We start from the raw sequence: 26492 nt of genomic DNA on the forward strand, positions 1-26492 counted from the left end.
ATGAAGAACGGTTGCAGGAACTGAGCATGTCTAGTTTAATGAAAACAAGGACTGGGGAGACATGATAGCAGTCTTCCAATATCTCAGGGATTGCCTCAAAGAAGAGGGAGTCAAGCTATTCTCCAAGGCACCTGAGGGTAGAACAAGAAGCAATGGCTGAAAACTAATCAAGAAGAGAAGCAACTTAGAACTGAGAAATTTCCTAACAGTGAGAACAATTGATCAGTGGAACAGAAGTTGCCTCCAGAAGTTGTGATTGCTCCAACACTGGACGTTTTTAAGAAGATGTTGGATAACCATTTGACTGAAGTGGTGTAGGGTTTTCTGCCTAAGCAGGGGGTTGGTCTAGAAGACCTCCAAGATCCCTTCCAGCTCTGTTATTCTATATTCTATTCTATCTCTGATCGGGGAACTTCTGGGTTTTCGCTTAGGGTCCACAGAGACACAATCCGAGAAGTCTACCTTGCTGTGCCAATTATTATTCTGTATTGCTATGTGGGAAATGGGCCAGCTGTCTCAGGGAAAGTTGTAAACTTCAAAATGTACAGCCATATGGTTCTTTCCTCAACAATCCCCAAATAAGCCTGCAATGAGTTCTTCAAAACACTTAAAAATTCTAAATTCCCATCATGGCAGAACATGAAATCTGGGGCTTGGGGAAGAAACAGAAATGGATGATTATGGGATCGTCATCTGCAGAAGAGAAAACAGCAAACTTCAGGAAGTAGCATTAGCACGCGACTGTTTATTATGGAAAGAACTTTTGAAGTTGCTCACGTATATTAATATACACATATTTGCTTAGCAAAATGGCAATTTATGGTAGACAGAGATTTATTGTGAGGAGTCAACCTGGGTTCCAGTTAATCTTGGATGCAGATTATTAGGGAGGGTCCAGAGGTGTAGTCTAGATTGGAAATCAAAATAATAATAATAATAATAATCCCAGGAGGAAAATGATGATAACCACATCTATATTCTTAAGAAGAAAAATATATGAAGAATTTGCAGGAATTAAACATAGAGTTCCTTCCTTTCTCCCATTCTTCCATGTGTTATCTTCCTTTCTTCCCTATTTTTTTTAACTTTTTTCTTTGCTCTCTTTTATTTTCTGTCTTTATTTCTCTTTCTTTGTCCTTTTTCTCTTTCTTTTCACTTTCTTTCTTTTTTCTCTCTCCTTTCTTTTTCTTCCTTCCTTCCTCCCATTCTTTCATTTTTTATCTTCCTTCATTCCTTCTATTTACTTTTTTCTTTGCACTCTTTTTCTTTCTATCTTTATTTCTCTTTATTTCTCTCTCTCTCTTTCCTTTTATTTTGTATCTCTTTCTTTCTTTCTTTCTTTCTTTCTTTCTTTCTTTCTTTCTCTCTTCTCATTTCTTTTCTTTTTCTTCCTTCTTTCCTCCCATTCATTCATCTGTTATCTTCCTTCCTTCTATTTCTTTTACCATTTTCTTTGCACTTTTCTTACTTTCTTTCTTTGCCCTTTCTCTCTCTTTCAACCATTCTTTTTTTCTTTCTCTCTCTCTTTCTTTCTCTCTTCTCCTTTCTTTATTCCTTCCTTCCTTCTGTCTCTTTCTCTCTTCTGCTTTTTTCTTTTTCTTCCTCCTTCCTTCCCTTCCTCTCTGCTCCTCCCTCCCTCCCTCCCTTTGATGAAATGTTCAGAATGATATAAACCGACGCAGCAACCATTTCATTAATGGCTACAAGGAAGGATGCATAGACAGAAGGAAATCAGCAAAACAACAAAAACGAAACCGGGTTTATTTTTATTTTGCTGACTGTGATTTACTTTTAAGCCAAAAGCTGTGTGATTCAGAGAAGGGAATCAAGCAAATAAGACTCAGATGGTTAGCTGGAGATAACAATCATTCACTAAAGGAAGCTAACTCGGAGGTGCCGGTTTTAAAATTTGATGGTTTTTGAAACCGATGGCCGAGATGGGGAATATTTGCTTCCCATCAGTACAAATATTTCCCAAAATAATTCCAAGGGGGATTTCATAAATGCATCTCCGGGCTCCTGAAAAGTGAGGGATAATTTGCTATACAAACAACAGCGTTCCCGCATTTTCTTTGCTGAATATTATTTTATTTTCTCTCTTAAGCTCTTGAGTGTTTATTAGGATGTGTTCTTGCAGAGATAACCATATAGGTCCCCCCCAAAAAAAGGTGTGTTGTGTGTGCCAAAAGAATATTGTCCCACACTTCAGCTCCAAAACCTGCTCCCGAGTCTGAAATGTCTTCCTTTCTTCCATCTTCCGGCCCCTGTTCCTCACCTCTCTGGGAAGCATCTGAAAAATAAAAATAAAAATCGGTGCTGAAAACACAGATTGGAACACAGGTAATCCCTGAGTTATAACGATTCACTTAGTGACCATTCGAAGTCCACAACAGGACTGAAAAAAAGTGACTTATGGCCACTTTTCAGTGTTCTGACCCATCCCCCGAGCACGACAAGCCCTTTGTAGTTAATTGAAAAGATTCCTTTATTCGGAGCGCCCGCAGCTGCTCTCTCCCAGCAGGCTACATAATTTCCCGACACGATTCGGAAGTGCAGGCTTATCCCCGGCGGACCGGCCGGGAGATGAATAGTTGTCAGCCACAGCTATTCATCTACGCCCCCTGACTTTGATCCCCAGAGCTAGGAGGTGGCTTCGCTAGCAGCGGTGGCTCTTCTGTCCCAAGGACCGGCCCATAGATTTCCACTGTTCTCCTCTCCTCTGCCTTCTGCGCATATCCATGTGTCAGGCACTGGACCCACCTGTTCCTCCTCTTCCTCATCAGCCACCTCCAGACCTGGGGGCTGTTGACTCTCCACCCGAGGGATGACGGACGGCCCAAGCTCTGTCTATCTGTCTGTCTGTCTATCTATCTGTCTCTCTCTCTCTCTATCTATCTATCTACGAGACCGTCTCCTGCCACATACCTCCCAGCATCCGATAAGATCTCACAGGATGGGCCTTCTCCGGGTGCCGTCGACTAGACAATGTTGTCTGGTGGCTCCTCGGGGGAGAGCCTTCTCTGTAGCTGCCCCGGCCCTGTGGATCGATCTACCCCCTGAGATACGGACCCTCCCCACTCTCTCGGCCTTCCGAAAGTCTACGAAGACCTGGCTATTCCGGCAGGCCTGGGGCTGTTGACCCTTGATTGAGTTCCAGCCTCACTAAGGTTGAGTGCATGTTGTGTTCTTTTAACTTGCTTTGTCTTTGTATTTTAAATTTTTTTAGTATTTTTAAAACTGTTTTTTATGTAAGCCGCCCGGAGTCCTTCGGGATTGGGCGGCATACAAATTCATTAAATCTTGAATCTTGAATCTCTCTCTCTGTCTCTCTGCCAGCTTCATTCCCTCTTCCCCCTCGGAGCTCTCAGATTGTCCTGATGCTGACACTGACTCCCACATCTCCTCCGATTTTGCTGCTGGAGGGGGTCTGCGGCCGACAGACAACAACATTCAGACCATTGCAGCATCCCCATAATCATGTGATGAAAATTCAGACACTTTTGCAATTGACTCACTTTTACGGCATTTGCAGCATCTTCGGGGGTCACATGATCCCCTTTTGTGACCTACCAACAAGCCAAGCCAACGGGGAAGCCAAATTCACTTAACACCTGTGTTCCTGACTTAACAAGTGCAGTGATTCACTGAACAGCTGTGGCCAGACAGAGTTCTGACCCAGCCTCGGCAGAAACAGGAAACAGAATCCTTGTCACGAAAACCCCCTCTTTATTTTCCTCTTGTGAATTAATGTCATTCACACACTAAAAAGTCAGGGCAATAATCCTGCAAAGAGTTAATTATAGCAACAGATCTTATCAGTTCCTTGCGGAAAGACTGCAAACTAAGTTCTGGCAACCAGTCTTTGATGCACGAAACACAATGAGCAAATTCTTCAGAAATACGAACTGTTGTCTTCTACGACTACCACACACCCCTTTCCTTCTATTCATTCCCCAGCCAGGGAGGGGCCATTCAGCATCCACGTGTGTGCTTTGCTTCCCGAGTCGACTCCTCGTCCTCCATTGTTGTCCTCTCCTAAAAGCTCAGCGCATACTGTGAACTGTTAGGAGAGGCGCCAGCTGTTCTTCCTCTCCAGTTATCTGGCTCTATCTCTGCATCTGATACAGATCATCTATCAGAGTAACAGAACTGGCCCAAGTTCCTTCCTAACCTCTTCATTGTCGGGGTCTGCCGCGGGCTCCGCTGGCAGCTGGTGGGCCACAACAGACAGTTTGCAAAACAGGGCAAAAACTCACTGAACGAAGGGCGCGCTTAGCAACAGAAATGTGTGGTTGTATGTCGTGGATTAGCTGCAATTGTTTTGTATGACATGCAGCTGATTCCATCCTCCCCAACCTGTCACTTCGTTTTCCCCCCTGCAAAGCGTGACAGCAACATTAATTCAAGGCATATTTTTTTTTGCGCCCGGCATACGCAATTGCCTAAAATTGAACTTCCCAATTGAGCAATGCAGAAAGAGATAAAGAGAGAAAAACTCTGCCTTATTATATCCGTGAATATTTTTCTGCCTCCAGGGAGGGGAAGGGGGGGGGGGGGAGAAGAAAAGAAAAGCATTGCCAAGTTTGGCGCTGTGATGAAAACTGGATTTCCAAACTCTTGAGAGAGTTTTGACAGAGCTGCCAGTCAAGCTCTGTTGTTTATTTGGGGATGTGCAATTCTGCCATCGCTGGGTGTGGAATAACCATCAATTTGGACCGGACATTCGGGAAATTTAGGCTTTTGGGTGGGGAGCAGCAGTACCTGCAGCCTCCTTTGATCTTGGGGGAAGTGAAGTGAAAGGGGTCAGCTATTGTTAGGGTTAGGGTGCAAAGTCACCTTGGGAGTCTTCACTGTTCCAAAAAGTTCGCCAAACTATGGGCTCCAAGCCTGAATACACAGACACACACACACACACAGTCACAACTTCAGTATGCACATGTATGTGTATATGTTTTTGTTTGTGACTTGATGTGTGTGAGTGTGTGTGTGTGTGTACAAACACACCTAGTCTTATTGTATATTTGTTTGGATGTTGTCTAATATCTATCTGTCATCTACCTATTCTATCTATCTATCTATCTATCTATCTATCTATCTATCTATCTATCTATCTATCTATCTATATCTATCTACCTACCTACCTACCTACCTACCTACCTACCTACCTACCTACCTACCTACCTACCTACCTATCTATCTATCTATCTATCTATCTATCTATCTATCTATCTATCTATCTATCTATCTCTATTATCTATGTATCTATGTATCTGTCTGTCTATTTATCATCTTCTACCATGTATGTATGTATGTATGAATATATGTACAGTATCTATCTATCTATCTATCTATCTATCTATCTATCTCTATCTATCTATCTATCTATCTATCTATCTATCTATCTATCTATCATCTATCCATCCATCCATCCATTCATCCATCCATCTATCTCTATCTACTATCTATGTACCTATGTATGTATGTATGTATGTATCTGTCTGTCTCTATATCTATCTATCTATCTATCTATCTATCTATCTATCTATCTATCTATCTATCTATCTATCTATCTATCATCTATCTATCTATCTATCTATCTATCTATCTATCTATCTATCTATCTATCATCTACCATCTACCATCTACCATCTACCATCCACCATCCACCATCTACCATCCACCATCCACCATCCACCATCCATCTACCTACCTAATGAATGGAACTAATTGTCTCCTGAAAACTCCACTCCCCTGTCGCTCTTCTTTATTCCCTATGGGAGGGGCCATTCACTGTCCACCTGTGCATTTACTCCCGAGTCAGCCCTTGTTCCTTAGCTGTTCTTTTCCTCTGGCAACTATGCGCATGCGCACACTGGGAACAGGCTCCAGCTCTTCTTCCCCATTACCGTTTATTATAACCCTGGAATTATTGTTGAATAAAATACGGGGATCAGGTGATTTACAGGGAATCAAGATTAGGCATCAAGAATATAGAATATGTGCTTTTGCGGATGATTTGGTTGTAACATTAACCCAACCACAAGAATCTAGTAAGGTTTTAATGAATATGATTAATCAATATGGCCAAGTGTCCGGATTTAAAATAAATTTAGGGAAAACAAAGATGCTAGTTAAAAATATGAACACTAATCAAAGGGAAGAATTAGAAGGATTGACAGGATGTGAAATAGTTAAAAAGGTTAAATATTTAGGAGTCTATCTCTCGACCTCAAATGGGAAACTATAGAAGTATAATTATGAGCCACTGTGGCGCAGCATACAGAGAGGAAAAATTACAATTATCTTTGTTGGGAAGAATAGCAGCAGTGAAAATGAATGTTCTACCTAATTTTTTATTTCTTTTTCAAATGATACCAATATTTTAAAAAGATGCAAATTTGCTAGAATGGCATTAACAAATTTGTTTGGGCAGGGAAGAAGCCAAGAATAAAACTAAAAATAATGCAAGATGTGCGTGAGAGAGGAGGTTTGAAATTGCCAAATTTAAAACTATATTATGAAGCAGTAGTTTTATCAGTAATCAGTGACTGGATTAATTTAACAGATGATAGAATACTTCTGCCCCATTGATGTCTGACTCCAAAGGCAGCTGAAAACTATCAGATGGCCCTGGCCCCCTCTCTGCCTCTGACACAGAGCCCTCATCAGAGCCTTCCCCAGACTCCAGGACTGGCCCAGGTTCCTCCCCAACCACATCACTGTCCGAATCTGCTGCCAGATCTTCTGGCTTCTGATAGGCCACAACATTTGTCATAGTTTCTCCGCTACATTTTGGACACCCCGCAATGGGCTGGAAGACTTGGAGCAAAGATGACCAGCGAGCAGTAGTAGAAGTTAATTATAGTTGACCCCTGAAAAGTGTTAGAAGAGGCTGAGGCCCTAGAAAGAGGGCAGAGAAGAGCACGAAAGATGATATGAGGTCTGGGGGCTACATTGTACGAGGCTAAAGGAAACCAGATACAGCTAATCAAATGAAGAAAAGGCGGCTTAGGGGAGACATAATCTCTACTTGTAACCAAAGATACAAGTACAGATTAGGCAAAATCCAGCTTAAAAACAATAACTGTGAGAGGGATCTTGGAGTCCTAGTGGACAATCCCTTAAACAGAGGGATAGAATCAAGATCACATGAAGTCTTAATACCACTTTATAAGGCCTTGGTAAGGCCACACTTGGAATACTGCATTCAGTTTTGGTCGCCACAATGTAGAAAAGATGTGGAGACTCTTGAAAGAGTGCAGAGAAGAGCAACAAAGAGGATTAGGGGACTGGAGACTAAAACATATGAAGAACGGTTGCAGGATTTGGGTTTGGCTAGTCTAGAGAAAAGAAGGATTAGGAGTGACATCATAGCTGTATTCCAATATTTGGGGGGGCTGTCAGAAAGAGGAGGGGATCAATTTATTTTCCAAAGCACAAGAGGACAGGACAATAAACAATGGATGGAAACTAATCAAGGAAAGAAATGACCTGGGATTAAGGAGAAACTTCCTAACAGTGAGGACAATTAACTAGTGGAGCAGCTTCCCTTCAGATCTTGTGGGTGCTTCATCACTGGAGGTTTTTAAGAAGAGACTGGACAGTCACTTATCTGAAATGGTATAGGGTCTCCTCCTTAAGCAGAGAGATGGACTGCCTTCAAGGTTCCTTACAGCTCTATTCTGATTGAACAACAGATGAGAGCCGTGGTGGTGCAGTGCTTAGAATGCAGTAATGCAGGCTTGCTCTGCCTACAGCCAGGAGTTCGATTCTGACTGGCTGGAGGTTGACTCAACCTTCCATCCTTCCGAGGTCAGTAAAACGAGGACCCAGATTGTTGTGGGCAACACGTTGACTTTGTAAATCACTTAGAGAGGGCTGGAAAGCACCGTGGAACAGTATAAGTGCTACTGCCATCCTCCCATATTTAAGGGCTGTCATAGGGAAGAAATGGTTGATTTACTCTGCAAAGCACCTGAAGGCAGAACAAGAAGCAATGGGTTGAACCTCCTCGGAGATAGATCCAATGTGGAAATAGGGAGGAATTTCCTGACAGTGAGAAGGTTTAATTAATGGAGCAGCTTGCTTCCTGGAGTCATCATTGAAGGTCTTCAAGAAAAGACTGGACAACCATTTCTTCAGGATGGTGGCTGCTTTGGGCACGGGGTTGGACTACAAGACCTCCAAGGTCCCTTTAGCCCTTCGATTCTATGACAATAAAGGTAAAGGTTCCCCTCGCACATATGTGCTAGTTGTTCCTGACCCTAGGGGGCGGTGCTCATCTCCGTTTCAAAGCCAAAGAGCCAGCACTGTCCGAAGATGTCTCTGGGGTCATGTAGCCGGCATGACTAAATGCCGAAGGCACACGGAATGCTGTTCCCTTCCCACCAAAGGTGGTTCCTATTTTTCTACTGGCATTTTTTACGTGCTTTCGAACTGCCCGGCTGGCAGAAGCTGGGACAAGTAGTAGGAGCTCACTCCCTTACGTGGAGCTAGGGATTCGAACCGCCAAACTGCCGACCTTTTTGATCGACAAGCTCAGCGTCTTAGCCACTGAGCCTTTTTCGACGACAATATTGTCAATCTGAATCCTTGGGTGCTAGAAGAGCCGCGCTCTTCCCAAGGCTGGGCATTTCTTGACGTGAGCTGTCCGAGGTGCTGATAGTGTCTTTTGTATCTGGATTGAAATGTGTTTCTGCCTCCACAACTCCAGAAGTGCTGAATGTAAAGTGGGCTTCTCTGGAGACCTCAGGTATAAAGGAGAGGAACTCCCTGCCCTGGACAGCTGAGAGGAGCTAAAACTATAACAGGAGTAGAGTTGCGATGCTTTTTTATTTGAAAATAAATTAGTCAAAGGATCCCAGGTCTAAAGGAGAATATTTGTATCAGGGTGGAAATGAGACAAAGTTAATCAAGTTTGAGTAATGAAATGTCTGCAAGAAAACCACCAAGTTCAGAGAGTACCAAGGGCCCCCACAGTCCTCCTCCTCCTCCTCCTCCTTTCCATAAACACCACTCCCTTCTAGCACTGATGATGATGTTGTCTAGTTGGGTAATGAAACGTCTGCAAGAAAACCACCAAGCTCAGAAATCACCAAGGGCCTCACAGTCCTCCTTCTCCTTTCCTCCTCACAAACCCCCTCACTTCTAGCACTGATGATGTTGAGCTGAGATGGTGCAGTGGTTAGTGCCGTATTCCATCTCAAGACTGGATTACTGTAATGCGCTCTACTTGGGGCTGCCCCTGAAAAGTGTTCGGAGACTGCAGCTGGTCCAGAATGCAGCCGTGCGAGCGATACTGGGTGTGCCAAGGTACACCCACATCACACCTATCCTCAGCGAGCTGCACTGGCTCCCCATTGATCTCCAAACACGATTCAAGGTGCTGGTTATTACCTTTAAAGCCCTACATGGCCTAGGACCTGGGTACCTACGAGACCGTCTCCTGCCGCATACCTCCCTTAGACCAATAAGATCTCACAGGATGGGCCTTCTCCGGGTGCCTTCAGCAGGACAATGCTGGCTGGTGATGCTGAGGAGTAGGGCCTTCTCTGTTGCCGCTCCGGCCATATGGAATGTGCTGCCCCCGGAGATCCGGGCCTGCCCCCACTCTCATGGCCTTTCTCAAAGCCATTAAAACCAGGCTTTTCCAGCAGGCCTTCTGATTGGGTGTTTGTTGTCTTTCTTTTTAACTTCGTGTGTCCTATTGTTTTTAAGGTTTTTTCTTTTTTTAAATTTCTTTTTATTCTGTAAGCCGCCCGGAGTCCTTCGGGATTGGGCGGCATAGAAATCAAATAAACTCAACTCAACTCAACTCATTGCAGGCTACTTCAGCTGACTGCTAGCTGCAGTTTGGCAATTCAAATCTCACCGGCTCAAGGTTGACTCAGCCTTCCATCCTTCCGAGGTGGGTAAAATGAGGACACAGATTGTTGGGGGCAAGAGGCTGACTCTGTCAACTGCATAGAGAAGGCTATAAAAGCACTGTGAAGCGGTATATAAGTCTAAGTGCTATTGCTATATTACCTAGTTGGTTAAGGAAACATCTGCATGAAAGCAACCAATTCAGATAGCACCAAGAACCTCACAGTCGCTTCTCCTCCTCCCAAACCCTCCTCCTCCCTTCTAGCATTGATGATATTACCTAGTTGGGTAACAAAAAGCCTATAAGAAATCAACCAAGTTCAGGGAGGACCAAGGACCCAACAGTTCAATCCTGGGCTACCAACATTCGTCTTTGTGGCTTCCTGACAACCATTTGGAAGAGAGGTATTTTGCGCAGTGGAGCAATTGACATTTGAAGAGTCCTTATCCAACCAGTTGGCATACAGATAAGACCTCTACAAACCGAGCAATAAAGGGAACAAGTCTTGAGCTGCAATCATCCCTTCTCCAACTTACAGTCTTTTGACAGCAATCAGGAAGAGCCGGCAGCTCCTGCAATCATTCACCCGCTCGGAAACCATATGCTCCAGCTTCAACCGCCACACGCTCAACACACTGAGTTTCGGAAAGGTCAAGGTTCAATGAGACACACAAGCATTTCCATAAAGAAGGAGAAGCCCTTGGCTTTTCCAGTTAAAAATGAGTCCAGTGATGGATGAGACCTGTTTTTTTTTTTCTTGCAAGGACCAAAGAAATGAAGTCAAGATTTTACGTGGGTTGATGTACTAGGCAAACAGGCTGTTCAAATGAAGAGTTTGTGAGGTCCTTGGCGCTCTCTAAATTTGTCCGAAAGGTGCTTTTTCAGGAGGCAACTGGACTTTCTGGTTTTTCTCTGAAGACGTTTCGCTTCTCATCCAAGAAGCTTCTTCAGCTTTGACCGGATGGTGGGGAATGGAAGGATTTATGCTCCTTGCAGACAAAGCTGGTTATTTGCATCCTTTTAGAGGGTCGTTGAGGCTGCTTGGAGATTTATCTGCATCCTCAGGGTCACCTGAGTAGTGCTCTTAGTTCCTGTAGTCTCCACCTATGGAACTTCTTCCAGACTCAAGGTGGCGGGAGCGATATTCCCTTGTGTGTTTCAATCACCGTCCATCTCTGAGCCAACGGATTGAACTGGAGTGAACTGGACTTCTTCTGCATTGCCCGATCACATAGTTTTGTTGTGAAGCACAGGTATCCAGCTAGTAGACATATATACCTACCTACCTACCTACCTACCTACCTACCTACCTACCTACCTACCTACCTACCTATCTATCTATCTATCTATCTATCTATCTATCTATCTATCTATCTATCTATCTATCTATCTATCTATCATCTATCTACACCTAGATGTTTTCTTCCTATTGTGCTTGGTTATTGTTTGGAATAATATCTTTAACTGCGTAGCAAAGTAAATAAAATGGGAGGAAGGGGCGAGGGATTGGGAGGGGGAGAGAGAAAATCTTAGCATCTATCTAAGAGATTGTCAGTTATTTCCCTTGAGATGATCTTGATTTGGCATGCACAGCCCTGCGTGATTTCTCAGTGGAAGGAAAACACAAAATCTATACTTATTTACTATACGGGCTTTAATATCTGTACAAATGACTCGGGGTGCTGCACAAACCCCATGTTCCTTCGATCTCCTATTTCCCCCCTGCAACAATAACCCTGTAAGGGGGATAGGACTGAAAGTGAGTGACCGGCCACTGAGCTGGCTTTTATGTCTAAGCTGGGACTAGAACTCACCATCTCCTGGTGATTGGCTCAAAGTCACCCAGCTGGCTTCCTTGCCCAAGATGGGACTGGAATTCCCAGTCTCCTGGTGATTGGCCCAGTCACCCAGCTGACTTTCATGTATAAATCAGGACTAGAACTCCCTATCTCCTGGTGATTGGCCCAAAGTCACCCAGCCGGCTTTCATGTATAAATCAGGACTAGAACTTTCTATCTCCTGGTGATTTGGCTCAGTCACCCAGCTGGCTTTCCTATCCAAGATGGGTCTGGAACTCCCAGTCTCTTTGTGATTGGCCCAAAGTTACCCAGTTGACTTTCTTGTCTATAATGGGACTGGAACTCCCAGTCTCCTGGTGATTGGCTTAAAGCCACCCAGCTGGCTTTTCTCTTAAGGCACCACTAGAACTTTTCATCTTCTGGTTTCCAGCCCAGTGCCTTAGTCACTACACCAAACTGTCTCTCTATAGCAAAGCCCAACTAAAGCAGAACATTCAGGGCTTCAGGAGTGAATGGGAATGGGAGTTGAGTTGAGTTGAGTAGAGTAGAGTAGAAGAGAGGAGAGAAGAGGAGAGAAGCTGGAAGGAACCTTAGAAGTCTTTTAGTCTTACTAACCTTGGAAGGATGGAAGGCTGAGTCAACCTTGAGTCGGTCAGGTTTGAACTCCTGGCTGTAGGCAGAGTTAGCCTGCCCCACTGCATTTTAAGCACTGCACTATCATGACTCTCACCTATTGCCCAATGAGAACAGAGCAGGAAGGAGGTAGTCCACTCCCCTACTCAAGCGGGAGATCCTATACCATTTCAGAAAAGTCCAGTCTCTTCTTAAAAACCTCCAGTGATGGAGCATCCACAACTTCTGGAGGCAAGTTGTTCCACTGGTTAATTGTCCCCGCTGTTAGGAAGTTTCTCCTTAATTCCAGGTTGCATCTCTCTCTCTCTCTCTCTCTCTATCTATTATCTATCTAGCTGTCTGTCTGTCTATCTATCTCTATTATCTATTCTCTCATCTCTCATCTATCCATTCTCTCTCTCTCTCTCTCTAATCTCTCTCCCTCTATTATCTATCTATCTATCTATCTATCTATCTATCTATCTATCTATCTATCTATCTATCTATCTTCCTCCCTCCCTCCCTCCCTCCCTTTCTCCCTCCCTCTCTCTCTCCTAGAGAAGCATATGGTCTATTGCCACACTTGTCCTTGGAAACCTTGTACTCTGTAGCTGAGTTCTACTCCCTGGGAAATCTATTTTAAGGGCAAAAAGGGAGTTTGCGTAGCTTATTTTAGCTTCTGTTTTCGCTCCGCTAGTTTGCTGATGCCTGTTTCCACAATGACATGTTACCAATGCATCCGTGGGTTTTTGCACAAACACAGAGAAACTGCAATGTGAACAGATACAATATGGCATCTCCTATGCTGCTTCCTACCCTTATGCATGTGAGGTGATGTCCGTTGCAGAAAGAAAACAAGGACACAGACAGTGTCACTTTGATAAACCTCAAGGTTGCCTCGGCCCACCCCATGCTGTGTTTTAACATGGACAACCAGAGACAGGTTGGTAAAGATGAGCAATAGCAGTAGACTTATATACCGCTTCATAGGCCTTTCAGGCCTCTCTAAGCGGTTTACAGAGAGTCAGCATATTGCCCCCAACAATCTGGGTCCTCATTTTACCCACCTCGGAAGGATGGAAGGCTGAGTCAACCCTGAGCCGGTGAGATTTGAACCGCTGACCTGCTGATCTAGCAGTAGCCTGCAGTGCTGCATTTAACCACTGCGCCACCTTGGCTCTTACTTATGAGTCAGGACGGAAGCTTCAGAAATTGGGCAGGCCCAGTGCCTAAAATGCAATTTTCCAAATAAAGTTCAGGGGGGAAATTTCTTAAAGGAGGATGACTAGCAATAGCAGTTAGATTTATATACCGCTTCATAGGGCTTTCAGCCCTCTCTAAGCGGTTTACAGAGTCAGCATATCGCCCCCACAGTCTGGATCCTCATTTCACCCACCTCAGAAGGATGGAAGGCTGAGTCAACCCTGAGCCGGTGAGATTAGAACAGCCGAACTGCAGAACTGCAGTCAGCTGAAGTAGCCTGCAGTACTGCACCCTAACCACTGCGCCACCTCTGCTCTTAAGCAACGTGAAACTCTGAAATCCAGTGACAGCATTAAGAACAGAATCCGGAACAGAAAGAGTATATTCCTGCAAATATATTGCACTAAGAAAGAAAGAAAGAAAGACAGAAAGACAGAAAGAAAGAAAGAAAGAAAGAAAGAAAGAAAGAAAGAAAGAAAGAAAGATCCAAGAGAAGGAGGGAGGGAGAGAGAATTAGAATTCCAAGGAAGGAAGGAAGATAAGAGAAAGATATATATATAGAGAGAGATAGAAAATTTCAAGGAAGGAAGGAAGGAAAGATAAGAAAAAGAGAGAGAGAGGGAGGAAGGAAGATAAGAGAGAGAGGGGGGAGAGGGAGAGAGAGAGGGAGAGAGAATTCCCAGGAAGGAAGGAAGGAAATATAAGAAAAAGATAGAGGAGGAGGGAGGGAGGAAGGAAAATACGAGAGAGAGAGAGAGAGAGAGAATTCCCAGGAAGGAAGGAAAGATAAGAAAAAGATAGAGAAAGGGAAGGAGGAAGATAAGATAAAGAGGGGGGAGAGAGAGGGGGGGGAGAGAGAGAGAATTCCCAGGAAGGAAGGAAGGAAATATAAGAAAAAGATAGAGAGAGGAGGAGGGAGGAAGGAAGGAAAATACGAGAGAGAGAGAGAGAGAGAGAGAGAATTCCCAGGAAGGAAGGAAAGATAAGAAAAAGATAGAGAAAGGGAAGGAGGAAGATAAGAGAAAGGGGGGGGGAGAGAATTCCCAGGAAGGAAGGAAGGAAGGAAGGAAGGAAGGAAATATAAGAAAAAGATAGAGGAGGGAGGAAGGAAGGAAGGAAAATAGAGAGAGAATTCTCAGGAAGGAAGGAAAGATAAGAAAAAGATAGAGAGAGGGAAGGAGGAAGATAAGATAAAGAGGGGGGAGAGAGAGGGGGGGGAGAGAGAGAGAATTCCCAGGAAGGAAGGAAGGAAATATAAGAAAAAGATAGAGGAGGAGGGAGGAAGGAAGGAAAATAGAGAGAGAATTCTCAAGAAGGAAGGAAAGATAAGAAAAAGATAGAGAGAGGGAAGGGGGAAGATAAGATAAAGAGAGGGAGAGGGAGGGTGGAAGGAAAGAGGGAAGGAAGGAAAAGAAGGACTGGAAGAAATGAAGAACACAAAGGAAGTATAGATTATTATACATGGTGTGGAGACAGTAAAAAGAGAGGCATTTCCCTCACGTTAATAAGGCAGCTTATTATCCAAAAATCCTTGAAGAATGAAAGATTCAAAACAATTTCCTGCCCGGAGACTCAAGATCGGCCTACGACCTCCCTGGATTGAAAAAAAGAGAGGATGAAACGCATTTCACGCATGTCAAGCTGATCAATAACGACTAATCACAAGGATTACAAATCATCTTTATTAACATTCATATTCGGGGAAGCGTGATTTTCCTTGTCGCCTCTCCCACTGCAGGGAAGAAGAGAGACATTGGCAGCGACATTTGACTGACATCAAGAACATCGTTTCGATGAGCCCCCCGGTTTCATTCAGCACCGGCGCCCCCCCCGCTGCTGCGAAACGCACGCGACAATCACAACTCAATTCAGCAAAGCAGGCGGCCAGGACAACCTCGCGATACGCTGCGTATCCGCCTGGCCGACCTGTGAGGAGAGGCGAAGAAAAACTCGTCCCGAATTGCGTGACACAAACACAATCGTTAGTAGACAGGGTTTCAATATGCTGGGAGTGACCGCTGACCCGAAGTCTTTCTGAAAGAAATCTCCTGCAAGCTAGAGTTCTGATCCAGCTTTCCAATCACGATAAACCCTCTGATGTGAACCCAAAAGATTCATTTGTTGGGAATGCCGGCAGCCCCGGGAAAAAGGTTTCTCTCACAGGCTAACAGGTCTGGCTGGCAGGGAGATGAATAGCTGTCTGCCACATCTATTCATCTCTGCCCCCTGCCTTTTATCCCCAGAGCTTAGGAGGGGCTTCACTAGCAGCGGTGGCTCTTCCGTCCTAAGGACCAGCCCATAGATTTCCACTGCTCTCCTCTCCTCTGCCACATCTATTCATCTCTCCCTATTATCCCCAGAGCTAGGGGAGACTTCGCTAGCAGTGGTGGCTCTTCTGTCCTAAGGAACAGCCCATAGATTTCCACTGCTCTCCTCTCCTCTGCCACATCTATTCATCTCTGCCCCCTGCCTTTTATCCCCAGAGCTAGGGTAGGGCTTCTTTAGCAGTGGTGAATCTTCCGTCCCAAGGACCGGCCCATAGCTTTCCACTGCTCTCCTCTCCTCTGCCACATCTATTCATCTCTGCCCCCTGCCTTTTATCCCCAGAGCTAGAGGGGGCTTCGCTAGCAGCGGTGGCTCTTCCGTCCCAAGGACCGACCCATAGATTTCCACTGCTCTCCTCTGCCACATCTATTCATCTCTGCCCCCTGCCTTTTATCCCCAGAGCTAGAGGGGGCTTCGCTAGCAGTGGTGGCTCTTCCGTCCCAAGGACCGACCCATAGATTTCCACTGCTCTCCTCTCCTCTGCCACATCTATTCATCTCTGCCCCCTGCCTTTTATCCCCAGAGCTTAGGAGGGGCTTCACTAGCAGCGGTGGCTCTTCCGTCCTAAGGAACAGCCCATAGATTTCCACTTCTCTCCTCTCCTCTGCCACATCTATTCATCTCTGCCCCCTGCCTTTTATCCCCAGAGCTAGGGTAGGGCTTCTTTAGCAGTGGTGAATCTTCCGTCCCAAGGACCGGCCCATAGCTTTCCACTGCTCTCCTCTCCTCTGCCACATCTATTCATCTCTGCCCCCTGCCTTTTATCCCCAGAGCTAGGGGGGGCTTCGCTAGCAGCAGTGGCTCTTCCGTCCCAAGGACCGGCCCATAGCTTTCCACTGCTCTCCTCTCCTCTGCCACATCTATTCATCTCTGTCCCCTGCCTTTTATCCCAGAGCTAGGGTGGGGCTTCACTAGCAGTGATGGCTCTTCCGTCCCAAGGACCGGCCCATAGATTTCCACTGCTCTCCTCTCCTCTGCCTTCGGTGCATCAGGCACTGGACCCAGTTGTTCCTTCTTTTCCTCATCAGCCACCTCCAGACCTGAGAGCTGCTGACTCTCCCATCTGAGAGCTGATGGACAGCCCAACTCTGCCTCTCTACCTCTCTCTCTGACAGCTCCATTCCCTCTTCCCCCTCGGAGCTCTCACTTTGCCTTGATGTTGACCCTGACTCCCACACTTACTCCTCCTCTGCTTCGGCCGTTAGAGGGGCTGGCGGCTGGCAGGCCACAATAGTTAGGCTGACGAAGATTGTGCAGGGCATAAAAGAGACAGATGGATATGATGGAATAACAGAGTTGGAAGGGACCTTGGAGGTCTTCTCCTCAACCCCTTGCTCAAGCAGGAGACCCTATGCCATTTCCGACAAATTGTTATCCAATCTCTTCTTGAAATCTTCTAGTGTTGGAGGACCCACAACTTCTGAAGGCAATTCTAATTAATTGTCCTCACTTTTAGGAAATTTCTCCTCAGTTCCAAGTTGCTTCTCTCCTTGATTAGTTTCGATCTGTTGCTTCTTGTTCTACCCACAGGTGCTTTGGAGAATAGCTTGACTCCCTCTTCCTTGTGGCAACCCCTGAGATATCGGAAGACTGCTATCATGTCTCCCCTGGTCCTTCTTTTCATTAAACTAGACATACCACAATTCCTGCAACCGTTCTTCATATGTTTTAGCCTCCAGTCCCCTAATCCCTATTCCCTGCGGGACTCAGGGCGGCGCACAAACCTGAAGGAGGGGAAGGGAAAAACACAAAAACTACAAAAGTACAGGGCATTTAAAAAACAACCAACAGCCACACGATTCGAGAGGGGAAGGGAACTCATCGACCCCAGGCCTGCCGACACAGCCAGGTTTTAACGGCTTTTCGGAAGGCCTGGAGAGAGGTGAGGGTCCGAATCTCTGCAGGGAGTTTGTTCCAAAGGGCCAGAGCCGCCACAGAGAAGGCCCTCCCCCGGGTAGTAGCCAGATGACATTGGCTGGTAGACGGAACCCGGAGGAGGCCTGCTCTATGTGATCTAATGGGTCTTTGGGAGGTAATTGGCAGCAGGCGGTCTCTCAAGTACACAGGTCCAATACCATGAAGGGCTTTATAAGTGACGACTAGCGCCTTGAAGCGTATCCGGAGACCAATCGGTAACCAGTGCAGCTCACGGAGGATAGGTGTAATGTGTGTGTACCGAGGTGCACCCACAATCGCTCGCACGGCTGCCCAGTTCCTGCAACTGTTCTTCATATGTTTTAGTCTCTAGTCCCCTAATCATTCTGGTTGCTCTTCTCTGCACTTTTTCTAGAGTCTCAACATCTTTTTTATAGTGTGGTGACCAAAACTGGACGCAGTACTCTAGGTGTGGTCTTACTAAGGCTTTATAGAGTGGTATTAGTACCTCCCTTGATCTTGATTGTATCCCTCTTTTAATGCAATTTGGGATTGCATTGGTCCTTTCGGCTCCTGCTGCACATGGCTGGCTCAATGTTTAAGTGATTGTCCACCAGGATTCCGAGATCCGTCCCATAGTTCCTGCTTCTCAACTCTTCTCAACCTTTGGTAAAAGCTTGCTTTTAACTGCAGATCCTGGATCAAAACACCCGGCCTTCTGCATTCAAATCATGCCTCCTGTTAATAGGCTATCGTAACGTCTGCAAATCTCAGCTATTTTCCTTTCCAAAACTTCAAAAGACATTTTAGGAGATCCTCCCCAAGATTGTGAGATCTTGAGCAGAACTGTTGAGCCGAACCCCCAGGATATGAGGGTTCCTTCACACATCCCATGCCACTTTTGTTACTGAATTAATCAATTTTTCTCACTTTCAGTCACAGATTGAATAACAACAAATTCATTCCTTCCAATCCACGCGGTTTTCCCTAGGGGTTGTTATTGACACCCAAGAAACCCCTTTACCCCAAATGCACAACTTCGCCGAAGTTAAAAAGTAATTCACAAATGAATGCCAATATACGTGACCCAGGGTGATGTTTACAGCATCCAATCTGGGTCGATTAGCTCGGAAGACACAAGAGGTTGTGCCGAGGTGGCGCAGTGGTTAAATGCAGCACTGCAGGCTACTTCCGCTGACTGCAGTTCTGCAGCTCGGCTGTTCAAATCTCACCGGCTCAGGGTTGACTCAGCCTTCCATCCTTCCGAGGTGGGTAAAATGAGGACCCGGATTGTTGTTGGGGGCGATATGCTGACTCTGTAAACCGCTTAGAGAGGGCTGAAAGCCCTATGAAGCGGTATATAAATCTAACTGCTATTGCTATTGCTAAGTTGTGTCTTGCAAGCTTTCAGGGGCCCATCCTCAGGGAATTTCTCTCTAACAGAGTATGTTCTTTAAGAGATTCAGGGTGTGGTATTTATAGGGTGCCTGGTTGTGAGTGTGTGTCTTTTTAGTTGTCGATTGGGGTGCTGATCACTGGCTATTAAATCGTTGGTGGTTATTTCCAATTTTAGGGCCATTTCCAGGGTGTTTTCAGGAGAAGGAGGAAGAGAAGAAGAAGGAGGCGGAGGAGAAGGAGAAGGAGGAGGAGAAGGAGGAGAAGAAGAAGGAGGAGGAGAAGGAAGAGAAGAAGAAGAAGGAGGCAGAGGAGAAGGAGAAGGAGGAGGAGAAGGAGGAGAAGAAGGAGGAAGAGAAGAAGAAGGAGAAGGAGGAGGAGAAGGAGGAGAAGAAGGAAGAGAAGGAGGAGGAGGAGGAGGAGGAGGAGGAGGAGGAGGAGGAGGAGAATGACCATAATTATCAATTTGCAATTCAAATCTTGGCTAATTTACTACTTGGAAAATGAGCCTGGAAGGAAGGAAGGGCCAAGCAGGGAAGTAGCCTTGAGTCCCTGCACAGCTGCAACAGGATGACCTGTAAGTTGAGGACCTTCACTTTAGATCTGTGGTTGACCTCGCCATGTTGCCCATTCCTCACTGACCTCCCGCTGCTGTGACCAAATGGTCACTCTGCGAATCTACCCAAGACACAATTCCCACCCACCCACCCCCACTTACAGTCCCTAAGAGACGTTCAGGTGATCCTACCTGGGAAAACCAGCTGGGTTTATTTCTTGATGGAAACGGAGAGGATGATGATGAAGATCAGAAGAACGACCAGCCCGGCGGAGATCACGCAACATTTCACTCTCCTCGCTCGCCGCTGAGATGGACAAAGACAAGAAACGAAGATCAGAACTTAGGATGGGAATTGCAGAAGCCTTAACGGGTTCTGTTCTAACCCCAAGAACTCTTGACATGCTCTAAGGAGGGGAGGAAAGTGGGTTTATGAACCGTTGGACTGGTGGACAAAGGAGATGTTTCCCCCCTTAAAAGTTAACACACACTTTCTTCCTCTCCCTCCGTCTCACACATTTCCTTCCTCCCTCCCTCCATTTCCTCCCTCCCTCCATCTCACACATTTCCCTCCTTCCCTTTCTCCCTCCATCCATCTCACACATTTTCCTCCCTTCCTTTCCTCCCTCTGTCTCACAAATTTCTTTCCTTCCTTCCTTCCTTCCTTCCTTCCTTCCTTCCTTCCTTCCTTCCTTCCTTCCTTCCAAAACTGCTTCTCTTTCTGTATTGCTTCCCGCAGAGCCTGAACGTAATCAAATATTATAGCTTTCGTTCTTGCCTTTAATCAGATCTCTGATCCTGTTATGACCTTCTCATTTGGGAGTCAAGTCAGGGCCTCCAAGAGGAGAAGGCTTGGCAACCTTTTACATCTTATAAAGATATTCACCTGTTGCTTCCTGACCTTTGGAGAGGAAGTTTCTTTCATAAGTGAACACCACGTTATTGTTAAATCACTGCTTCAGCTCTGCAGTTCGCAAAGGCCAATAATTCCAACTATTTTTTCCCTACCTTTTTAAAGTGGGAGATATTGATTTAAATCAGCAAATGGTGTTTTTTTTTTTAAACAATGGCATTCAGCTACTTCAATCACTCCTAGATGTAGGGGGAAAAAATTGGATTTTTGCATGCCAAGCTGCACAAACCATTATTTGACATGTATGTAACCATGAATCCATAATCTCAGGTTCTTTTAAAAATAAATAAATATGAAAAGTATATACCACCCAGCTCACTCTCAAGCAATTCCATTGCACGTAAACTGAATTATTTAGCTTGAGTTAGAGGGGTGGTTTTTTTTTTTCTTCCTCACTTCTTTGAATCACATTCAGGATTTCTGCATTTGGGAATCAGGTAGGGAATGGCAAAGAAATTGGCATCTGATAACTGGTTGGATTTGGTTGTGGGAATACAACACCATGGTCAAATGATGGAAACTGGACAACTCAGTGATAAAATGAGGGAGGGAGGAGAGAAATAGCTTAAAAGCTAAAGGGAGGAGGAAATTATGCCTCCTCGGCAGGTAAAGAGACAATGCCTGTCAATCAAGGTCTTAGATTTTGACCCTAGTCCAGTCTTTCATAGCGAATGGATTGGTTTTCTGACAATATCGCTACAAGGAAAATCAGAATTATTGCTGTTTACTCAGTTATTTTCCAAGTCAGATCTCCATTATCTATCTTCCTTCCTTCTTTCCTCCCTCCCTCCGCCGCATTTTGTTCTTCCAGCCCATCCATCTATCCATCCATCCATCCATCCACTCACCAACCAATCTTCCTTATTTCCTTCTTTCCTCCCTCCCTCCCTCCCAAACATTTCCTTCCTTCCTTCTTTCCATCTTTTCATTCTTTCCTCCCTCTTTTTCTCAATCTCACACACATTTCCTCCCTCCCTCCCACACTCCCTTCCTTCTCTCCCTCCTTCTTCCTTCTACACATTTTCTTCCTTCCATCTTTCCATTCTTCCCTTTCTCCTTTTCTCTCTCACTCTCACCCTTCCTTCCTTCCACCCACCCATCCATCCATCCATCTTTCCATTCTTCCCTTCCTCTTTCTCTGAATCTCACACACATTTCCTTCCTTCCTTTCCTCTCTCTTCCCTCCCTCTGCATATTTCCTCCCTCCCTCCCTCCCTCCTGGATGCCTTAATAAGTGGAATAATGTGAGGAAGCGAAATCTATTCCAGAAGAAAACTATGGTGCTCGTTATAACTTATCCTCTACAGAAATAAATGTACCCAGTAGAATAAACTATACAGAGATCAACACACAAAGTTTTTTTTTTTGTAAAGAGAATCAAATACACCGAAAATGCGAGAAGAATTTGTCCCAGCAAACTGACAACCTAAAATACGCATCAGGGAATGAAATCACTTCTGAGATATTCACTAATTGCTAGATCAAAGAGCTGTTAACCAGAAAGTCGTTTAGCGAGAGACTGACACAACCCTGATAAAGCATGTAACATTCCAAATTAATTCCCAATTCCCATATATTAGGCAGACTCCTGACACACGCAGTTAAGTTCTGAGTCCCGCATTAAATTTGAAAAGAAAACTTTTTTTTTATCCTTCTGCGAACTCTGTCACACTCATTCAGATACCCACTTATTCGATATGGAGGTAGTGGGGCAGGGAGGATGGACTCAAGCGAAAGGGATTACCCCCAAAAAGTGGATTAAAGCTAAAAAGATTACAGGAGAAAAAATATATATCTGAATGCTAAATGAAGCTGTCAAGACAGGGGAAACGTTAATGCTGAAGGACAACCCCAAGAATAGATGAGACCCCCAGTGATAATTCTCAGATGGAAGTCAAATTCTATGTAAGCAACTATTGCAAAGATGAATTTCTTTTGCTAATCCTCTGAATGGGAAACACAAATCTTCGTTTTTTTGGCCAGTCGCAGAATTGTGACATCCAGAAGATGACATTTGGGAGAAAGGACCTAGGAATCAAATAATAATAACATGTGTTTGGCTTAACGTCACTCTTCCACCGATTAAAAGGAAAAAGCGAATCCATCTCTCTTTCGGATTCAGAAATGGAGTTAGCCCGTGATCTTGAGACACATTTTAATTTAATTTAATTTTTAATCTTGCGCCGGATAAGAATTTGTTTTCCTTGATTGGCTTCCTCGGACAGTGTTTTCCAAACTCAGCCAAAGTAGGCAACTTTAAGACTTGTGGACTTCAACTCCCAGAATTCCTTGCCAACTTTGTCGGTGGAATTCTGGGAGTTGAAGTCCACAAGTCTTAAAGTTGCCCACTTTGGCTGTGGAATTCTGGGAGTTGAAGTCCACAAGTCTTAAAGTTGCCCACTTTGGCTGTGGAATTCTGGGAGTTGAAGTCCACAAGTCTTAAAGTTGCCCACTTTGGCTGTGGAATTCTGGGAGTTGAAGTCCACAAGTCTTAAAATTGCCCACTTTGGCTGTGGAATTCTGGGAGTTGAAGTCCACAAGTCTTACAGTTGTCCACTTTGACTGTGGAATTCTGGGAGTTGAAGTCCACAAGTCTTAAAGTCGCCACATTTATAAAAGGTCATAAATACAAACTCGTCACCAAACATCTGAATTTGGATCACGTCGCCAAGGGCATGCTGCAAAGGTTGTTAAGTGTGAAAAACAGTCACAAGCCCCATTTTTCAGGGCCGTTGCAACTTCGAGGGGGTCACAAAGGGAATTGTTGCGAGTCTAGGACTGCCTATACTTGAATGATCATTAAACGAACTGTTGCAAGTTGAAAACTGCCTGATTTGCTTTGAATCTTGCTTCCAAGGGCTGCAGATCTCCTTGAGCCTTCTAAAGTTCAAACCCTCCCCCCCAATAAGCCCGTGACCTATAACAGCCTCTGTTTTGCCACTTGATTTCAGCTGCCATTCAAACGGGGAGGAGGGGCATGGTATTTGGATGGGGAAGTATTCAGTACAGGAGTGATTGTAAAAAGGGAGTTGTTCTCACCATCTACTGTGCATGGTGCAGATAGAGGATTTAGCAATAGCAATAGCAGTTAGACTTATATACCGCTTCATAGGGCTTGCAGCCCTCTCTAAGCGGTTTACAGAATCAGCATATTGCCCCCAACAATCCGGGTCCTCATTTCACCCACCTCGGAAGGATGGAAGGCTGAGTCAACCTTGAGCCGGTGAGATTAGAACTGCTGAACTGCAGATAGCAGTCAGCTGAAGTGGCCTGCAGTACTGCACCCTAACCACTGCGCCACCTCGGCTCATATAAAAACTGGCTGGGTGTCTTTGAGTCAATAAACAGGAGACTGTGAATTCTAGTTCCACCTGAGGCATGAAAACTATAGCAATAGCAATAGCAGTTAGACTTATATACCGCTTCATAGGGCTTTCAGCCCTCTCTAAGCCGTTTACAGAGTCAGCATATTGCCCCCAACAACAATCCGGGTCCTCATTTCACCCACCTCGGAAGGATGGAAGGCTGAGTCGACCTTGAGCCGGTGAGATTTGAACCACCGAACTGCAGATAACAGTCAGCTGAAGTGGCCTGCAGTACTGCACCCTAACCACTGTGCGCTGTCCGGGTGATTGTTGCGTGTGCATGCATGACAGAAACCAAAGATTAGCTGGCTGGGGCGCATGCGAGCGCCGGACATTGGATGTTCCTTTTTCCAACATGCACAAGCCCCCTGGGTAGCTCCTCTTCCTACCAGAGTTTATTATGAGTGATATATTAGACAGCTCTCTCTCTCCATCCTTTTACCCACCTCACATAATTATCCAGGTAGATACAGTGGAGAGAGTGACTCACTCCCATTCTTATTATTATCCACTCTGGATTTGCATAGAATGCCTCCAGCACCTGCTTTTCAAACATCTCAGTAGCATCACCGCAAGCTAAAAATAAAAAATAAAAAAAATACCTCCATCTACCTTTCATATGTTTATTTTAAATCTCAGGATCCATAATAGCAGTTATAGCAGTTAGACTTATATACCGCTTCATAGGGCTTTCTGCCCTCTCTAAGCGGTTTACAGAGTCAGCATATTGCCCCCAACAACAATCCGGGTCCTCATTTTACCCACCTCGGAAGGATGGAAGGCTGAGTCAACCCTGAGCCGGTGAGATTTGAACAGCCAAACTGCAGAACTGCAGTCAGCTGAAGTAGCCTGCAGTGCTGCATTTAACCACTGCGCCACCTCGGCTCTACTCTAATCAACTCTGCTTTTTATTATTATTATTATTATTATTATTATACAATTGTATCACAGCGGCCAGTTGTTTCGCCAGATTTGGCATTGGTTACTAGTCGGGCCCCACCCAGGGGCCTAGGACGTCGTAACGTATTTTCGTAATATGCGTGCAGATCCAAGCAGTGTGGCTTTTTGCATTTGACTGATGGTGATTTTGTCAATTTTTAACTCTTTTAAATGTAATTCCAGTGCTTTTGGAATAGCACCCAGTGTGCCAATTACCACTGGAATTACCACTGCTGGTTTGTGCCATAGTCGTTGAATTTCAATTTTTAAGTCCTGGTATTTTGCGATTTTTTCATGTTCCTTCTCGGCGATCCTGCTATCACCTGGTATTGCGATGTCTATGATTGTGACCTTATTTTTCTCAACCAGTGTGATGTCTGGTGTATTATGCGCCAGTATTTTGTGGGTTTGTATACGGAAATCCCACAAGATCTTGACCATCTGATTTTCGGTGACTTTTTCAGGCTGATGTTCCCACCAGTTTGTTGCTGTTTTAATATTAAAATTTTTGCACAAATTCCAATGGATCATTTGTGCTACTGAATTGTGCCGCAATTTATAATCAGTCTGTGCGATTTTTTTACAGCAGCTGAGTATGTGATCAACAGTTTCATCAGCTTCTTTGCAAAGTCTGCATTTGGCATCATCAGAGGATTTTTCGATTTTGGCCTTGATGGCATTTGTGCGGATAGCTTGTTCTTGCGCAGCCAGGATTAGTGACTCTGTTTCTTTCTTTAATGTACCTGTTGTTAACTATAACCAAGTTTGTTCACTGTCCACTTTATCTTTTATTTTTTCCAGAAATTGGCCATGCAGTGCTTTGTTCTGCCAACTCTTCATTCTTGATTTTATCACATCTTTTCTGTATTCTTGTTTCGTCTGTTGGGCCTTCAGTAGATTTTTGTTCTTTACTTTGATTAATAGATGTTCTTGACTTTCTTTTAAATAATCAGCCAGTGCATGTTTTTCTTCTTCAACTGTTTGCTTCACTTGTAATAATCCTCTGCCACCTGATTTTCGGGGCAGATATAGTCTATCAGTATCACCACGTGGATGTAAACTGTAGTGCATTGTCATTAGTTTCCTGGTTTTTCGGTCCAAATCAGCTTGTGTCCAGTTAACTATACCAGCTGTGTATCTTATAACTGGTATTGCCCAGGTATTTATGGCCTTGATTGTATTTCCACCATTCAATTTAGATTTCAAAATTTTCCTAACTCTGTTGGTGTACTCTCGCCTGACAACAGTTTTTACTTCTCCATGCTTGATGTTATCCAACTGCAGAATGCCTAAGTATTTGTAGGCTTCATTTTCTTTGCATTTAATTAATTGGCCATTGGGCATTTCAATTCCCTCAGATGCAGTGATTTTGCCCCTTTTTATGGATACAGTGGCGCATTTTTCCATGCCAAACAGCTAATGCTGGCTGGGGAATTCTGGGAGTTGAAGTCCGGACATCTTCAAGTTGCCAACGTTGAGAAACACTGCCTTAGAGAGTTCTAGCTTGCTTCTCTCCTTAGTTAGTTTCCATCCCTTGCTTCTTATCCTGCCTGCCCTCAAGTGTTTTGGAGAATAGGTTGACTCTCTCGTCTAGAAAAGAAGAGAAGAGAACAGGATAGGGTGTGGTAGGGTAAAGTAAGGAAGG

At 44.8% G+C, this 26492-nt stretch overlaps 1 protein-coding gene across 2 annotated transcripts in view; it reads right to left on the bottom strand.

Annotated features, from left to right (window-relative positions):
* Nucleotides 1–2066: 2066 nt before the first annotated feature.
* The window catches only part of TSNARE1 (t-SNARE domain containing 1), a 243636-nt gene continuing 219210 nt past the window's right edge, over nucleotides 2067–26492 (bottom strand). For both annotated transcript variants that reach the window (XM_032223182.1, XM_032223184.1), the window contains 2 exons: nucleotides 19823–19937; nucleotides 2067–2290 (listed from right to left, as the gene is read on the bottom strand). In XM_032223182.1, the coding sequence (XP_032079073.1) occupies nucleotides 19842–19937 (96 nt within the window). In that variant the 3' untranslated portion in view covers nucleotides 2067–2290; nucleotides 19823–19841. The remainder of the gene's footprint in view (nucleotides 2291–19822; nucleotides 19938–26492) is intronic.

The sequence above is a fragment of the Thamnophis elegans genome, chromosome 8 (assembly GCF_009769535.1).
Source record: "Thamnophis elegans isolate rThaEle1 chromosome 8, rThaEle1.pri, whole genome shotgun sequence".
Lineage (NCBI taxonomy): Eukaryota > Metazoa > Chordata > Lepidosauria > Squamata > Colubridae > Thamnophis > Thamnophis elegans.